The 17967-nt window shown below is 48.2% G+C and overlaps 4 protein-coding genes across 4 annotated transcripts; 1 reads left to right on the top strand and 3 right to left on the bottom strand.

Moving 5' to 3' along the window:
- Positions 1-991: 991 nt before the first annotated feature.
- Positions 992-3389, bottom strand: RhiXN_09270 (heat shock protein 70 kDa 12B; the record flags this gene model as incomplete). The annotated part of the gene is made up of 12 exons (XM_043329086.1): positions 992-1048; positions 1100-1278; positions 1339-1483; positions 1538-1736; positions 1786-1892; positions 1942-2026; positions 2084-2327; positions 2376-2490; positions 2547-2863; positions 2915-3053; positions 3133-3212; positions 3269-3389. The coding sequence occupies 12 exons, from the start codon at positions 3387-3389 to the stop codon at positions 992-994; spliced, it is 1788 nt and encodes a 595-aa protein (XP_043180532.1).
- Positions 3390-3763: 374 nt separating this feature from the next.
- On the bottom strand, positions 3764-6165 carry RhiXN_09269 (uncharacterized protein; the record flags this gene model as incomplete). Its single annotated transcript, XM_043329085.1, has 11 exons — positions 3764-4041; positions 4098-4242; positions 4298-4496; positions 4549-4655; positions 4706-4790; positions 4844-5087; positions 5144-5258; positions 5321-5637; positions 5690-5828; positions 5883-5986; positions 6045-6165. The coding sequence occupies 11 exons, from the start codon at positions 6163-6165 to the stop codon at positions 3764-3766; spliced, it is 1854 nt and encodes a 617-aa protein (XP_043180531.1).
- A 2095-nt stretch (positions 6166-8260) lies between these two features.
- On the top strand, positions 8261-11999 carry RhiXN_09268 (uncharacterized protein; the record flags this gene model as incomplete). The annotated part of the gene is made up of 6 exons (XM_043329084.1): positions 8261-8474; positions 8525-9233; positions 9272-9520; positions 9553-11282; positions 11348-11606; positions 11663-11999. The coding sequence occupies 6 exons, from the start codon at positions 8261-8263 to the stop codon at positions 11997-11999; spliced, it is 3498 nt and encodes a 1165-aa protein (XP_043180530.1).
- Positions 12000-12753: 754 nt separating this feature from the next.
- RhiXN_09267 (ricin-type beta-trefoil lectin domain protein) lies at positions 12754-17274 on the bottom strand (the record flags this gene model as incomplete). The annotated part of the gene is made up of 9 exons (XM_043329083.1): positions 12754-13395; positions 15110-15242; positions 15297-15430; positions 15488-15696; positions 15749-16217; positions 16532-16654; positions 16709-16866; positions 16925-16991; positions 17053-17274. 9 exons carry the CDS (start codon positions 17272-17274, stop codon positions 12754-12756), a joined length of 2157 nt encoding a protein of 718 aa, XP_043180529.1.
- Positions 17275-17967: the final 693 nt, after the last annotated feature.

The following is a 17967-nucleotide window of genomic DNA, read 5'->3' as shown; positions in this document are numbered from 1 at the left end:
AGCGGCATATAGCTGCCGCAATTCCGTCTGGATCGCCCTTAAATCCTACTTCAATGCTTATATCCACAGATATTAGATAGTCCCCACCTGCACACGTTAAGTATGCTAGTAGTCATAATTGGCAATGTGCCCGCTGAAAAGTGGCTACAGAGGTCCTTGAATAATCCCTCGAGTTGGGCGCTAAGTTCTGCATATTCCCTTCTCGTCGCGACCATGTCCTACAGTCGGGAAGTAGATTAATCCGATAATTAAAGAGTGTTATAATTTAATATAGTACTTCGTGTGCTCTAATAAACCAAACGAGATTGTTTATTGCTTCTGCAAGGGGGGAAAATAATGGACCAATGTCGTTGAGCATTTTCGAAAAGGTTGCAAGATTTAACCATTTATCTGATTTTCTGTAATTAGACGGAGCGAATATATGCCTTTGCTGAAAAGGACTGTTTGCCCGTGCCAGAACTCCCACGGGCAACTCAGGTCTAGATCCGACAGCATCCAATGGAGGTGACCCCGCATCCACTGGGGTTTGACGGCTTTGGTCTCCAAATGCTGTGTCTTTCCATAATTTAGAGAAGAATTTGAGTCTCATTGATGGTCCGAGTTGTGTACACTAGTATTCAGAATTAATGGATGGTGGGACGTGTTGTAAAGTCAAGGGGGGATGTAGGCAATTAGCTGGGCGTTTACTTTGATGGGCGCTAGTCGCGTATATTATGAGAACGGCTTGTTGCGATTACACTCAGATTCTTGATATATTTTAGGGGCTAAAAACTAAGTACCAGAGGCGTGCAGTTATAACATAATACACCCAAACTCTCCAGATCCAAGAAAGAGTTCTTCGGCCCGGGTGTATAGCCCATTGATGAGCATTCAAGCGATTACTGAGCCGGGAATCACCAAAGACGTTTGGGGCTTTGTTTATGTAAAATACATAAACAATCAATTTGGCTACGTTATACTACCCAAATGCCCACAGCCCAACTAATCTGAGCTAAAGATCAATAGTATCTTGAGGGACAATAGATACTGGCCCTGTCCGTTTAATTCCCTATTTCTTACTATCAGTTTCTAGAGGTGTATACGAATCAAATATACCAACATTCTCTTCCCATTCCAAATAACTTTCAAGTTCGGTCCCGCCAAAACGAATACAAATATCGAATTGCAGTGTCCAATAGCGGGAGCCGTGTTTTCCCATAGCCGACACTAATGCCCCTTCGAGGTGTTGTAAGTTGGCCCTAATAGTACACGCTTCTTGAAATCCAGATGCAAGATTTCCTTTGAACAATGCAATTAGCGTAAATTTGGTGCCATAAATACCAGATATACTATACGGACCAAATGGATCTCGTGCCCATTCAGGAGTATTCTCGCCTGAATATGCAAGGAGATCAGCAGTGAATAACTCCAGGTTAGGATCTGGAGTGGTATGAAGTTGGACGTATGGTCGACGACACACCACTTCAGAGTCCAATGCTACCCCCTTTCATAGAATAATAGTAAAATCTGAATACCAAATTCAAAGCTAAAAACAAACCTTTTGTACTATTTGGGACCATCCGCCCGATACGACTTGTTCCCCCCTAGCATTTTTATATGGGATTCGATATTGTCGGCGGTGGACATTAGCAAGGAAGGGAAGAGCAATGGTCGTTCCAAAAGAGTATCGTGGTGCACGAGATGAAACACTGCTGAGTGTACTCCAGATCACTGCACCATCTGCAACAGCTTTCGAACTACCACAAGCGTGAGTTGCCTGTAGGATCCAGAGCAACATTCACTCACGTTGAGTCGTTGGTGATTGTGATACGCGAGCCCTGCGGCTCATATTGCTTTTTAAATTCACTCCGAATATAAGGACTATCACCAAAGCCTCCCACTAAGAGAATGTACTAGGTCGCGCACTGAGTGGCATTATGTTAAGGAAAAATGACTACGTACCGGCACGTTAAGACCATTTATTTGCTGATCAACACTCCCTGTGATCTCCTTCACGCACACGTCAAAGAAGCCTTTTACCGTTGAGCTTATAGGCAAGCATTTCTATAAGGCAAAATTATACAAAACGTCATCAAATACTTACCCAGAAAGTGTTATACGACCACGGCGGGCTCTAATGGCAGAGTTATTAAACCTGGTGTGGGCTACTGCAATGGACTGTTCAGTGGTATCGTCCTTGAACGCACGCTTGGCGAACCCTTCAAAGTCTTTGACGCCAGCTTTTGTGTACTCTACCACGTCATCTGGTGAAAGCCCGGCATTCGCCAAGGTCTTTCGTAGGAACTTCTCGGTTTCAAAATCGACGAATATGGCACCGGCCTGCACACCTGGACAAACTCGTCAGCGTGGCGCTATGTAATACACAATCTACCTACATGCCGACGCCCTCTCTTCTTTGAGTTTCAGTACCGGTTTCGCTGATATCACCGAGTACAATGTCGTATCAACTGTGGAGCCACCAGCGTCACACACAGCAAAGTTAGTTCCAGGCTAGATTGGACCGGCGCTTAGCGGTGGCAACATCTACAGTGACCCAGAATACGCACCCGAAGAACCGTTCCCAGATTCGTGTGATGAATGCAAAAGTGCACTGACGCTTCAGCTTCGGTTACGAATCGGACCTTGCTCGCTGCCTGGTTGGACGTCGAGAACCCCGCATCTACAGCTGCTGTTCGAAGGAATGCCTGTTCGCGAACACCCCATCCGTTCGGGTGTGCAATGACAACCTCCATCGTTGGACTATATCGTTCCCATATATTTTTGCCGTTGATGATACGGTCTTCGAAGTATGCCCTGGTATGCTTGAGCAGGTATCCCAAGAAGTCTGAGTAGATCTGACGGAGGCTGACTCCAGGTGGTAAGTCTGTATATAGGTCTCAGTAAGTGTCTCGATATTAGACAACATATGACCAACCTTCAAGCTTCAGCTCGTGCTTTGCTTGCATATCGTTCGGGTGGAGGTGCAGCTTGAAGTACCTTGCAAGCACCCAGTTGTTGTCCTCGGCTTCTTCTTCGATAGTGTGAAGTTGTGCTTCAGCACCAAATGCCGCCGCCTAATTGAGTCGCTCTCAGCACAAGATCATCATAATTGCCGGTATAATACCCTGCCTTCTTGTTTGTATTATACCATACGAGCGTTGGAATCTTGCCCTGTTGGTTGTGTGCCTCCTGTCCTGGCCATCTCGTAACACGATGTATGACTTGACTTGCGCCTGCGTTTTATTATTATTATTTGAGCTTATTTGATAAATATCTGAGTGACACAAACCATTCTCTAAGAAGGCAAACGCAACGCCACTTTGAGTTGTCCCAATATCAATGCCCACGACAATCTTCGTGTCTCCTTCCCATGGGCCACGAAATGGCTTTGGAGTCGCATCGATTGACATTGTGCAAGCTGGTTGCCTAGGTTTGGTGGTATATTATCTTTGTGCGGTAAATTGGGTCAAAACTCGGGTATGGTGCACAAGGGCTGCTGATCAAAGGATAGCCACACCGATCGATCACGTGAATGACGTTGATACGATACAGCCCCAATTCCCAGGAGAGGGGTGTGATTGGGTTAGCTATAGCCTTCAGTGCACATATGGCCTTGCGAATTGGGTGCAAGGAAACAACGCCGTTTATTCCCATTTTTGGACTCGTCTCCGCCTCAATAAGCTTATTGATGCGTGTTTTAAACTAAATACCATTTGTTATCCATATTCAGACAACTATTCACATAAGCTACCCTCATTGGTTTGAATATTGATTGCGTTACAAATCAATCTCCTGCGATATGATGGAGACCGGTCCTTTGCATTTTACCCCCTAACAATTGATTTAAACCACTGGTCCTACGCATACTACCATCAACGCTCCCCTTTTCTTCCCACTCCATATAGCCCTCAAGCTCAGTACCTCCAAATCGAATACAGACCTGGTATCTCAGGGTCCAATAACGGTTACCGTTAGGGCCTACAGATGACTGGAGTGCTCCCTGGAGGTTTTTCAGGTTGGCTCGAACCGTGCACGATCTTTGGAATCCAGGGAGCATTTCATCTAACAACAACTTACTCTATTGGCCTATTCGCAAAGTAGGAGAGTTAAATACGAACCATTAGTGTCAAGTGCCCACTCTGGCTTGTTTTCTCCCGAGTATGCCAATAAATCAAGAGTGTACAATTCTAAATAGGGATTTGGAGTTTCGTATAAGTGACGGTACGACTCTCTGCACACCACTTCAGCGTCCAACGCTACACCCTATTGTCGGGCCAGTGATAAGCTTCAAACGATTTGTCAAAGTATCAATGCTTACTTTTTGTACTATCTGCGACCATGTGCCTGAGACCATTTCCTCGCCGCTGACACACGTATAGGGAATTCTTCCTTGACGATCATGAACAAAAGGGTTATACAATGTGCTAGCGTCAGTGCCAAACGAGTACCGTGGAGCACGCGAATAAACACTGCTCAGTGTGCTCCAAATGACTGCACCGTCTGCGACAGCTTTGGACCTGACAAACAAGAGCCTCAGGTCGACTCCGAATTAAATGCGCATTTACCTACGTAGAGTCATTGGTGAGAGTAACCTGCGAACCCCGTGGTTCGTATCGTTTCTTGAATTCGCCTCGTATGTACGGACTATCTCCAAACCCTCCGACCAATAGAATGTACTAGGGTGTGTGGTCAAGCCCTGGTCTTGAGGAAGGAAACAACTGCATACCGGCACGTTAAGGCCGTTAATTTGCTTATCAACGCTCGCTGTAATCTCCTGAGTGCACACATCAAAGAACTCTTTTACAGTAGACCTGGGGGGTCACTTGTTAGGGGGGGGGGGGCATGAATAAGTGACAAGGCTTACCCAGAAAGGGCCATACGACCACGGCGGGCTCTAATGGCAGTATTATTGAACCGAGTTTTGGCGATAGCAATCGATTGTTCAGCCGTCTCATCCTTGAATGCCCTTTTGGTAAACATTTCGAAGTCCTTGACCCCGGTCTTGGTGTATTCTATGACATCTTCCGAACTTAGCCCTGCACCCGTCATAGTTCGGCGCAGATACTTCTCAGCTTCAAAATCGACGAATATAGCGCCAGCCTGTACACCTAAAATTAATGAGATATCAGTAAACTACAACTATCCTTATATAAAGTATACTCACACGCCGACGCTCGCTTCTCTTCGAGTTTAAGAATGGGGCGCGCCGATTTCACTGAATACAAAGTGGTATCAACCGTGGAACCACCAGCATCACAAACCGCAAAGTTGATACCAGGCTACATCCGAATGGCGCTCATCAATAATGCAGCTAACACTACCGGATTTGGGATCTACCCACCTTGAGAATGCTCCCAAGATTTGTATGATGGATACAAAAGTGCACCGACGCCTCAGCCTCAGTCACAAACCGAACACTTGCCAGCGCCTTTTCATCAGTTGAGAATCCTGCAGCCACAGCCGCAGATCGCAGGAACGTCTGTTCACGAATGCCCCAGCCGTTTGGATGGGCGATTACCACTTCCATCGTCGGGCTGTACCGTGCCCATGTCTGTTGCCCATCAAGAACGCGGTCCTCGAAGAACGTTTTGGTGTGTTTGAGAAGGTAACGCAAGAAGTCGGCGTATATTTGACGGAGAGTGACTCCGGGTGGCAACTCTGGATTCTAGTATTAATACAAAACCGAGTCGTCCAAGTGGACTTGTCTCACCATCTAATTTGAGATCGTGTTTTGCTTGCATATCAGCTGGGTGTAAATGAAGCTTGAAATACTTTGCGAGGACCCAACCGTTATCTTCGGCTTGTTCCTCGATAGCAGGTAGTAGTGCCTCGGCACCAAAGGCTACCGCCTAAATTAATCTTATTCATAAGATTGAACAACAGTTAAGAGTAAAACAAAATACCTTCTTATCCCTATCGTACCATACGAGTGTTGGAATCTTGCCTTGTTCGTCTCGCGCCTCTTGTCCTGGCCATTTTACAACACGTTGGATCATCTGAGTTCCACCTACGCATATTCACCTGTAAGCCACCCATTCACTGTAAATACTATGTATACTGTATACCATTCTGTAAGAAGGCGAATGCGACGCCACTCTGTGTAGTCCCAATATCAATACCTAGCACAATCTTCGTATCTCCTTCCCATGGCCCATGAAGTGGCTTTCGTGTCGCATCAATTGACATCTTGTGGTGTTATTTCCAGAGTCAGTTTTGCCTTCTGCTGGAGGGAGGGGTAAGGTATCGATATTGAGTATACCTCGAAATAAAAGGGTGGCAACGTGTTTGTGGCTCAGTTTGGCAGATCGATTATCAGAAGGTAGCCACCTGGCAAGTCACGTGCCAGTATTCTTGAGTACAATATTGAACGGCCCGGGAGGTGTAGCGGTTTTTTTTAATGGTAAATGAGCACGTATATGCATAGGTAAGGTACTAATTAGCCCTCGAGAGATAGTCAGTTAAGTGGGACGGAGCCTCCCATATATTGAAAGACCCAGAGAGATACGAGTGTATCCCATAGCCCTCTGAGTCCTCTTACAGATTTAGTGCATTCTCTCGGGCACAGCCCACAACTTTAAATTTCCTCCTAACTCTGAGCGCTCTACTCTAATTACATTGTCACATCAATCGGGACTAACCTCATTTACCATCCGCATACCAAGCATGTAATTGTCGCGATTGTGCGTTGCTGCACAACTTGAATCCTAATCAACGTACAATATACTACCAGTCGGCTCAACTCGCAATAATGTATCCATGGCGCTCGGGAGCGCCGCATCCTATTTTTATCTTCTTCAATGAACGATAAAGCGTCACAACCTGATATTGTATACCAATTTCACATGCATATACGCCGAGTGTTGCATAGCACTTACAACCGATCAAGAAAATATACAACTCACTTTACAAACCCGACGTCGAAACAGCCCACCCTGGGAGACTTTCAAGATATCAAGGAAGGTATATAAATCCACCCAGCTATAGTATATTCCTTCGGCTTCGAAGTAAAGATCATCCCAGCGACAGATGAGAGCGGATATATAGCACCGCCACCTGGTAACATGACGCCAAATCCAACGTCTCGTAATCGACACGCGAGCCCGTGTCAATCAAGTTTGTGTACCTGATTGACGTACCGTGTTGGGTGATGGTGATGATGAGAAAGTCTAACTTCAATTATACCACGTACGCGTTACTCCACCTGAACTTGTCCGTCGCAAGGTGAACCTCAAAGCGCGCGGACGCACGGGTGGCGCGCTGATACGTCATTTTAGCTGTAGATGGCAATGGAATTGAGAAAGGTATCCAGGGACAAAAGATGGATTTCGGAGAATTTCTTGGAAAAAAGCAACGAGAATATTGAGAGGATCTGGATTTGTCACGTGTGACACTTGTGTCCCTTTTTAGCGTTCCTTTGAATAAGTCCAAGTCAAATGCAGAGGCAAGGAACAAGGAACAACGTTTAGCCCCGGTGCGCCCAGTCGGGGACGTCGGGGTTTATTTACTGTTGAGCGAAGATGAGCTGCAGATAAACAGCCATGCTGCTCGAGGAATCAGAAGGCCCAGACACGGTTATTCGAGGTTAAATGCAGGTTAGAAGACGCATGAATGGAGGACAAATTAGCTTCTGGGTCTCGGAATGAGATCACAAGACAGGGGCGTCGCACTTGGCGGGCTTCGATAAACTGATCGTAACCTACTCGACGTCCGTTCAGGTTTTCCGAGAGAAAATTAGCCATGTATAAAAGCACACGAGTTAATTATAAACAAGAGTTGGGCGACTGGACCGTATTAGACCCAGCGATGGGCGTAGGAATATGGCAGATAGCCCAGGAATGATACATCCCGCAGGCACAAACTAAGGATGAAACATAACCTGAGATGAAAACAATGCGGAAGGAAGGAGCGGGAGCGGAAAGAAGCGATGGGAGTGACAGGTCAGCGTGACCCGGGGTCACAGGTACGGAAGTGAAAGAGAGCTGATGTTGATGGGAGTTGGCGTTGTGTGCCGTCCCCTCCCCTCTTCCTGGCTTAGCGAGTGCGCAGCACAGCAAGCAACCTGTGAGTAGACAAGCGAAGGTATCAGGGATATAGGACTGATTGATATATTTTTGTTACTGATTTGGTCCGCGCGGGTGTGGTAATATTGGCCGGTTGCCAGCCCACACTCGTTTGCTTCCTTTTCCCTTCGTTTGCGACCCGTTCTCTCTACCACCACACACCTCCGCCGCCAGACCTGCTCTTACCGCTGCTGGCGCGGTGAGCCCCACGCTCTTTTACCATGTTACCTAACACCCTTGTTGCTCTCCTCGCTGTCACTGCCCTTGCTCCTCTCCAGGGTGCTGCCGCAGTCCACCAGAGCTTCCAACACTCACATGCACGTCGCTCTCTCGAGCAGTCTTCGCATAGACATAGAGGTCGTTCGCCCGCTATCGACATCGGAATCACCCACCGAAAACGCCAGCTGAACCTAGGTGGACTCCTTGGAAACAATGGTGAGCTCCGATTCAACATGATTGCAAAACGAGTATTGAGCTTGGGATAGATGACCCACTGCTGAATCTCGGTGGAAGCTCGTCGAGTGCAGTGCCTACGATCACTGCGACTGACTCGGAGGTCATCGGGCCTACTAGCTCCTCGACCGAGAGCTCCGCGTCTGAAACTTCATCATCATCCAGCTCCGAGCCAACGTCTACCAGCGAGGCTACTACCTCTGATGAGCCCACCACTACCAGAGCTGCGACTAGCTCCGAACCAACGAGCACAAAGGAACCGACAACTTCCAAAGAGCCAACGACCTCTGAAGAACCAACGTCAGCTCCCACTTCTACCAAGCCCGCTACAACAAGTGCTTCCTCATCCTCTTGTGACGGTCTGCTTGGCTGTCTCGTCGATGGACTCGCACCCTCCACGTCTTCTTCGGCTACGCCTTCACCCACATCCGCATCCGCCTCCAGGGAAACCGAGTCGGCTTCTTCGTCCTCGGCGGCTGAAACATCTACCGAGGAACCGACGACCACTCCTACACCCACTTCTACGAAGCAGGCGTCATCTACTGAATCCGCTGGCGGTTCATCCACCAATTCGCCCTTGCTCTCCCTTGATTTGCCTACCGCCCTAACATCATCGTCTTCTGCTCCCGAGACCACCCCCGAGCCCACATCCACCGCTCGCGAGCCTTCGACTACTCCCGCCCCGTCATCGACCGCTTCAGCCTCCCAGTCTGAAGCCCAACAGAGTTCCAGCACGAGCCAGTCCTTGATCTACCTCTCACATCCGCGTTGTTGCCTAGTACCACCAGCGAGCCGACTTCAACCGCCCAATCTTCGGCTGCTACCACTACCGCTGCATCAACCGCGCCTGTTACTGAGTCTGAGTCCCAGTCTGAGATCTCGTCCGCGCCGGCTACCAGTTCCACCGGCACTCCAGTTATCAACCTCCCCCTCACTTCGAGTTTGTTGCCTGGAAGCACCACCGAGTCAACTCTGGCCGCTCCCTCGTCCAGTGCTGCTCCTACTAGTGTGGGTCTGCCTCTGCGCCTGTAACTACATCTGGATCTGGATCATCTACCAGCCCCAGTAGCACTCCGGTCATCAATCTGCCGCTCACTTCGAGTTTGCTACCTGAGAGCTCTGCTGAGCCCACTTTGACTGTTCCTTCGTCTAGTGCTGCTCCTACTGGCACTGGATCTACGTCTGCGTCTGCGTCCGTGTCCGAGTCTGAATCGGTTATTTCGTCCGGAGCTACTTCTCAGACTGCTACATCGGCTGCATCGGCTGCCAGTTCCACCGGCACTCCAATCCTCAACCTGCCAATCTCGTCCTTGTTATCCGAAACCAGCGCTGAACCATCGGCGACTGCTCCTTCATCGAGCGCAGTCCCCACTGGCACGCGTTCTGCAAGTGGTACCATTTCTGGAACCGGAACCGAGTCTGCTCCTACCTCCACGGTTGCTGTTTCATCTTCGTTCGGGACCGCGTCACAGACTGGATCAATTGGAACCAGCGTCGTCCCTTCGAGCGTTGCTACTTCCGAAGCCGATCCCACTGGTACTTTGAGCATTTCGCTCCCTGTTGCTTTGCCTACCGGAAACGCGACGGCCACCGCGACCTCGGCCGCATCCACCCAGTCGGGCGCGAGCGTCGATCCCGATGAAGTCTTGACTAGCTCGTTCACTTCTACCCTTGCGCTCCCAACTACCACCCGGTCCGTTTCTGTTTCGGCGACGTTGCCTCTTCCTACTGGGACTGTTAATGGCACCGCTACTGCTACGACCCCCGTCGAAACCGAAACCGACAGCGCGTCCCAGACTGGTTCCGTCTCCCAATCGGTCACAGGCACTGGAAGCTCTTCGACCCGTACAAGCACCGGTACCTTGTTGCCCACATCCGTCTCCGTCTCTGGAACACAGTCCCTGAGCGATACTGCGACTGCCTCGACCACCGGCTCGGTAACCGCTACAGCCACACGAACTGAAACCACCGGAACAGTCTCTTCAACTCGAACCGCCTCTCAGACTGAGACCGAAACCGAAACCGAGAGTACCACCAGCGCGTCGTTCTCCCAGACCCAGTCTGTGAGCCAAACTCTGTCCGTTACCCAGTCAGGAAACCAGACTGCGACTGCGACTACCACTCGAACTGCCACTGATACAGCCATTACCGAGTCGGTCTCTCAGACTCGTACTCAGTCTGTTTCGGATACGACTACCCTGACCAGGTCTTCTGGCACCATCACCAGTACTTCGTCCGGAAGCACCTCGGAGTCCACGCAGATTGTCACATTCCCGACGGCCTCTCGCAACCAGACCAGCAGCACGGTTTCTACCTCTTCGGGCTCGATCAGCGGAACCGGCACCTCATCGACCGAGTCTACGTCTACCATCACGAGCGCCTCGTCGACTGTTACTACCACCACCACCCGAGCGCTCGAGTCGCAGTTTTCGTTCTTGACTGAAACAACCAAGTTGGTTCTCCCGTCGACAACCAGCACATCGAGCTCTACGAGTAGCACCATTACCCAGACTGATCCGGATGCAGTTGTGACCACTTCGACCAGTACGAGTACTAGCCAAGCCCCGACCACCACGATCTTGTTCCCAAGCGAGCTTCCTCGGCGTATCGTCCCCTTGGTCGGGGGTGTCGACCCGGCAAAGGACGCGAACCAACTCAAGGGCTATACTCTGATCAGCTTGTTGTTTACAAAGGAATTGAGCTGGGCGTTTGTCGCGCAGCGCTCTGATTCGGTCGGACAGCTCTTTGCGTATACACCCATGGTACTTCAGACCGCGTTGAATTTATCTGGTAAGCCGCTTTATTTGATCTCGTAAACTGAACAAGTAATAACGTGTTTTGCGGGGGTGGTAAAGCCGACCAAGTCAAGACTTTTGCGCTCCAGGCATTCCTCCCTGCATCGTACTCTGGCGACCCGTCCGAGATCCGTACCACGTACATGGCCTATATTCCCGATGATAAAGTGGATGAGCTCCTCTCAGCTCCGCGCCAAGCAGTCTACGCTGTACTCTGGTCAAACGTCCACGATCCCTGCTCAGCTTGCTTCTTTGATCGATCCCTCGCTGCCTGTCAACTCGGGTTCCACCGGTTCCACTGGCACGACCCCCAACTCGGGTGGCAAGCCCAGGAGGCAATGGCACAGTCGAACAGGACTCGGGCACGGACCGTAGCCGTCGGGACGCCATCATCGGAGTCTGCACCGCGTTTGGAATCGTGTTTGCAGCAGTGATCGGGTTCTTCTTGTACAAAAAGGCACAGCGCAAGCGTGAACAGGCGCACCGCCCGATCAGCCCGATGTACGAGCGCCAAGGTGTGCGCACACCCGATGAGAGGCCGAGGAGCTTCTTCTTTGCCGAGGACTCGTTGCGAGGATACCAAGGCAGCGCGAGCTCGCATGCTGTCACGGACGAGTACAATTATCGCCGCGCTCCTTCGCATCGTCGTGTGCCTGTCCAAACGAGCGCGATTTCCGCGCCGGTGCTCAGGGAGAGCAGTCTGAATTGGTAAACGTCAAATGTGTAGACAACAAATCGGATCTATATGCCCCCTCTGGTTATATTGGTTTCTCTCTCTCTCTCTTTCGTGTCGTATGCGGGTCTTTCTTCCCCCTTGTTTCTTCTTTTCAGACTTGGTACAAAGTTTTGATTTATTCTTTTCATCTTCAATGGAAGGGCTTCTTTGGTTCCCTCTTTTTGGTTAATCTTTTTTTACTCTTCTTCAACCAGAAGCCGTGGACTTGTTCTTGTTACACCGGATCTTTAACTTTTGTTTCTTATCCACGTCCCTCGCACCTCTCGCCATGGGTGAATGTCTTTTACATACTATACCACCACTTGACGTGTGAATGTACATCACGACCTTTGTGGGGTGTATTAATCTTTGATTAAAATGTAAGCTGTTGGGGCGTTTTCATGTGTTACTTTTTTGTGATTTTGTGTGAATGCGTTATGCGCATACAGTCGCTCGTTCAATCTAGTTATGTTAACCATCGTGTAATCTGGGCGCTTGTTTTTTTTTTGTGTGCTACGTTTCCTATATAAATATAGAGGATTGTGGAATCTGAGGGTAGTGTTATTCTATATCGTGGACGACATGCTAGTTAAATCGATTGGTTGCGACCAGTTCGGCATGAGTTACGTGTAGGGTCTTCAATTTTAGCCTACCATGCATACCGCAACCACTTGCAAAGGACGCTACGGACAAACGGCTTAGTGATTTAGTGGTGGCTAGCTGCCCCGAAATTCATACATGTTATGTATCACTAAATCAAATTGAGAAATTCAAGTTGTCTATGTATGCTATCTGCAGTAAGGGCCCTATAATCCCTATAATCCCATCGCTCGCACATCGCCTCCGACAACTGCTTGACAAATTCTCTCTTTAGCATTTGGTCTTGTGTTCCTAAAATATCGAGGCCCATCGCATTGAACCACCATAAAAAGCTTTCGCGTAACGGATCCCGTCTAGGATTACCATTTTCTGATGGATAAGGTGTCCAGTCAGGAACAGTTGGATATAAAGAAATCTCCCCGGGAGCGGGAGTCCATTTTTTCCAGAGCGTTTTGTTCGATGATAACATGAGTTGTGAAACCCTCGGAGCAACCGTTTGAAGTTTCTTGACACCCAAAAGCTGTGCCTCGAGACCAATTTCCCAATCCAACGGCAGAGATTCGAACGTAGCGGAGAGTGTTTGGAGATGGGGAAGTTCAGCCGTGGTCAGTACGTCCTTGAGCCAAGAATAAGTGTCGTGAATGGGCGAAGGTTCGTTATTAAGGACGACACCAGGAAATTTTAGTAAAAGTACCAATCTGTTGACGTTTAAACGGATATCGGCATCAATAGATTGTCGAATTAATTGCCCAACCCTCCCACTAGAAACATGTCTTTCAGGGGAAGATGCTAACTGAGGACCCAGGGTCGTGGCCTCAATTTTTCACAGCCCAGGAAACATAGCCACAAACACCTTCTTATTGGCCCATGTAGAGTAGCACTCTATAACTCGACCATAACAGAGTCCATAAAAATAAGATCTCTTGGGTCCGTCAAAAATGTAGGGACTGAAAACGCTTATAAGTGAGAGGTTTGGAAGAAATTTGGGGTCTCTAAACGTGCTCAGTACTCCGCTTGAGTCATTATGTTTATGGATCCTATCGACCCTCCGGAAGAAATCCTTTGTAACTTTGCTCTGAGTTATCTTGAGTCAACTGAGTGATATGGTCGCATGTAGCACGATAAGAAGGTAGTGGAAAGGGTCTGAGGAATATTCAACATCAATGTTCTCCCAAGATTCTAGGTATAAGGCGAAATCATCAACAAGTAGAGTTTCGGTAGTTCTTAGCATCGATGCCTGAGTAGCTTTTTGGCTGTTCGATAGTCGCACTAACTGGATAGGCGTATGCAGGTGGACTTCTCTATAGAATAGTGGATTGCATATCTGGTAGAAACATGTATTGCAACGCATCAAGACAGCGAGGGATTCAGGTTGCACAAGATTGAATATGAGGGTAATAATTCAATCGGGAGGTTCACTTTAGCACTCAAGCTCATGGCTGAGAGTGAATGAGAACCTTGTGGCAATAACATCTTGCAATTGGCTGACTCAAACCGTGACTGTTTCCATGCTTAGCTTAGCTTCTGGAGTTTACATACCAGTGGTCTATAGCTAGTAACGGTGTGGCTATGTGGTAATGAATACTTAGATCCCGCACACCCCCTCCTGCTTATTTCTTAGTCCTGGAATAGTCTATCAATGCATAATCTAGCAAATCGATCGCTCGATATTACGCGTACGGTGAGCTTGGAAATATGGAAAATCAGCATCAGGCCTGTGCCCGGAACCCAACTATCCGCAGCTGGATAACACACAGAGAAAATTCAGAGATATGAGCTTGTTGTTATATTATATTATATCGTTTTTATCTATTAAAGCAAGTGAACTTGTGGGAAAGCTGGCTTAGCCGAGGGGCATTTTTGACAGCCAACTAGGTTTATCCACCCTTAAGCGCCAATGGAGGTGAGAACACACCGCCAATCACCTCCACCCGGAGGTACGACGGGTCGTAAAGCTTCTAGGAATAACGGCCGGACTTTGCCAGTACACCGCATACAAGGCACGGCCTTTTATGTCCAGAAAACTCCCACTTCTGGGTTCCACCAATACCACGTTGGTCTATAATTATTACCAAGCTCATGCAAATACTCCGTGAGTTGAAAAATCCGGAACTCGACCCAACAAGTCTCAATGACTGAGTTGGTTTAGAAATTCTGACTGTTCAACTATAGCAATGCAAACACTGAGACTCTATTAAGGCTGGTAACAAACAAAATACATGAGGGCATGCAAATTTGGAAAGAAGACAATCAAACCCCACCGGCCCGCGGTATGCTTAAGCAGCGGGCATAGATGGAGGTATTCAGACTGGGAGACCCTGTTGACGTGCAGCACGCCATTTTCCACCGCGCCAAATAAGTAAGATAATGAGAGCCTCGCATATAACTAAGAGCCCAGCCCAAAGAGTGTATAGCCCACCATCGCCAAGAGCATTCTTTTCACACACGCACGCCCCCATGCCGAAGTCAATAAGTCGAGATAAGTATGTAGGATAAGGCCAGCGCACCTTCAAAGGGACAGAAATCTCGGCAGCTATGAGTCCCGATATTCCCCTGAATGAGCTATTTGTAGCGATTGCGGAAGATGCTCGCCCAGGGTTAGAATCAACAATGTATGCAAGTGTACTTGAATATATCCAGCTGAATAAGTTTGTAAGCCAAATCAATTCATGAAATAGAGACCGAGAAGCTTACATGGCACAGAACCCAGAGAAGAATAGTACCACCACCGGCCCAGCAATATTTACGTGTTTTTCACACATCCATGCATAAGCTATTACAAAGAAGGGTAAGAATATCAAAGCAGGTTTTGTGCTTTGCAAACGCATCTTGAATAAAACAACATTAATCAATCCAGTAATCGCGCATATAGCCATGTCACTTACTTCAGGAACACTTTCTCCTCCATTTTTCGCTTTGAGTTGTCCCAAGACACGATCGGACCATCGACCTCCCAGAATAGATCCAGAAAGGTTCCCTAGCCCAAAAGATAGAAGTACAAGCCCGACCTTTATTGAGTTATAATTATATGGCTCCCCTGCAAAAGTCAATGCTGCGGTAAAAGCAACAGCATATTGATATGCAAACAAGAGGGCTATCGAAATACGGTCAAATATACTTCACTTTATCCGTGCTGGACTGCTCACCACTCGCAAAAAGGATGCAGAGATTTGACCGTTCCTTGAGAATATGCCAAATCGGGGAGATGGGATTTACGTCTGTTATTGAGAGTTTGATATCTTCATCTTGCACTCCATGTTTTTCGGACTTAACCACAGTGGTGGCGGCGTTCGCCACTTGCTCCTGGGCTTTTTTCTTGTCCTCATAACCTTGGGTCAGGTCCGTAGGAGTATTTGCACCAATAATCGGCGTAACAGTACCGCTTCTAGTTGGACTAGGGGCTCGACTCCAGGTAGGTGTCCCCGCTTGGCTTCGCTTCGCACGCTCCTTCAGTGCTCGCTGTTTGGCGGCTTGATAGGAAGTACTACGTTCACGGCGCCAAGTATCGGGTAGAAACACAAAAGTACCAAGGGAAACACCGGCGAAAATTACTAGGAACCAAAAAGTAGCGCGCCAGGAGAACCCAGCAGTAAGTCCGCCGCCTATGATTGGCCCCTGTGGTTCACAAAGGGGATGGGTACGAGAGGAAAGAATTAACTCATCGGCCAGTGTACATGAAGCGAGGTTTAATGGAACGAGATGGACTAACAATACTTGGCCCTAACAAGGGCTACGAGCGTCCCGAACGCAAATGGAGCTGTGTTAGGTTTGATACAAAGAGAAAAATTAGTGTGCTTATAGAGCGAACCCCGGCAAAGTAAATTCCCATCATAGTGCCCCGTTCGTGTGGATCATACATGTCCTGTCGTAATACAAACTTGATATTAGCACTGTAGCGCTAAGTATGTGAATGGGTATGTAAGACATACACTAAGAGTCCCAGCACCGAGATTCAAAACTGAGCTGGATCCAGCGGCTTGAACGATCCGCATCCCAATCAGAACTTTCATGTCCTTCGCGGCGCCACAGATTGCCGAACCAATACAAAAGAGCTGGACGCGGTTCATTAAGTGCGGCTATTCTGAGGAATACCCAACATGACCTACTAGCATAGACACGATATAGACTATTTTCCGTCCTTTAATCTCGGACACCGCGCTCCAGATTATGGGCGCGTTCCCCTGGACAAGAATGAATAATGCCAGAGATAAGGCAATTTGGCCATTGGTTGCATGCAACTCCTTCTTGATCTGAGCGAATGCAGCTGGTTTTCATTTAGTTAATTATCACATCAGTAGAGCTTCTAAGAGAAAGCAACATACGATTATAGAGGTTTACCGAGAAAGTCGGAGCCAAGGTCGCAAACGCGATGATGGCGACTATTGTGATCTGTAATTGATGGTGACGGGTTGGCAAAGTCGCATAATATCTCAATCCAATCAGAACAAACTTTACGATTTTTCGACCATAGTCGCGGGTCGTCATCGACAGGTTGATGTTCAATATCGAGCAAAGCTGATTGTGGAGTATTTTGGATAGCTTTGCGGTCGATATCTTGAGCTGCCTGGCGTTGAGGAGGACCAGAGACTTCGTCGGCAGCATGAGAGGTCACCGGCACAATGGTTTGAGCCGCGTCCTCAGTTATATAAATCGGAGCTTTCGGGCCAGACATGGTTCACCAAGAGCCTTGCCAAGAGTTGATAAAATACCAATTAGGAGGAGTGGGGATAGTGCAATAATACTGGCGTCGGCCAACAGTGGTTTATCTATAGGGCTGGGAATGACTCGATCCATACTTTTCACACTCGCTTAGGGAACAGTTGGGGCTCAAGTGAAAAAGAAGTCTAGATTACATGCCGTGCGTGCCGATGCCTAAATTCCCTCCCCAAGCCACGGGCCAATCATTTCGATAGTGCCCGGTTGTTTACTATGATGAAACCAGACACATCTGTGAGAACCCATATAGTATATGAAATATCATCCTACTTACAAACTAACCTCTGGAGCTCCTGTAATAGTCACAGCTTGCTCATTTTTGGATCCCATGCTAAGCACAGACAATTACGCATGCGCATATATAGTTGTACAGGGTATACAATAACGAGAAAATCGCGCAACCCCCTGGGCAGTATGAAGAAATGCCCAGTCTAATGGAAGCTTTAGGCCGCTGCATCAAGAGAGTTAGCTTCGCTGTGTGTATGACCGCTAGTTGAAGAAACTTACGTGAATTATTCACCCCACTACATTATAGATAACTAAGTCCTTGAACTTCATTCGTAGTATTTTACATAGCTTCCAAACTGGGTCTCGAACCATTCAGCCCAAACCTAAAGTTAACGTTTTATAACACACGTCAACCATTTAA

This window comes from Rhizoctonia solani, chromosome 5 (genome assembly GCF_016906535.1).
Source record: "Rhizoctonia solani chromosome 5, complete sequence".
Taxonomy (NCBI): Eukaryota; Fungi; Basidiomycota; class Agaricomycetes; order Cantharellales; family Ceratobasidiaceae; genus Rhizoctonia; species Rhizoctonia solani.
This window is presented reverse-complemented; position numbering and strand designations above follow the sequence as displayed.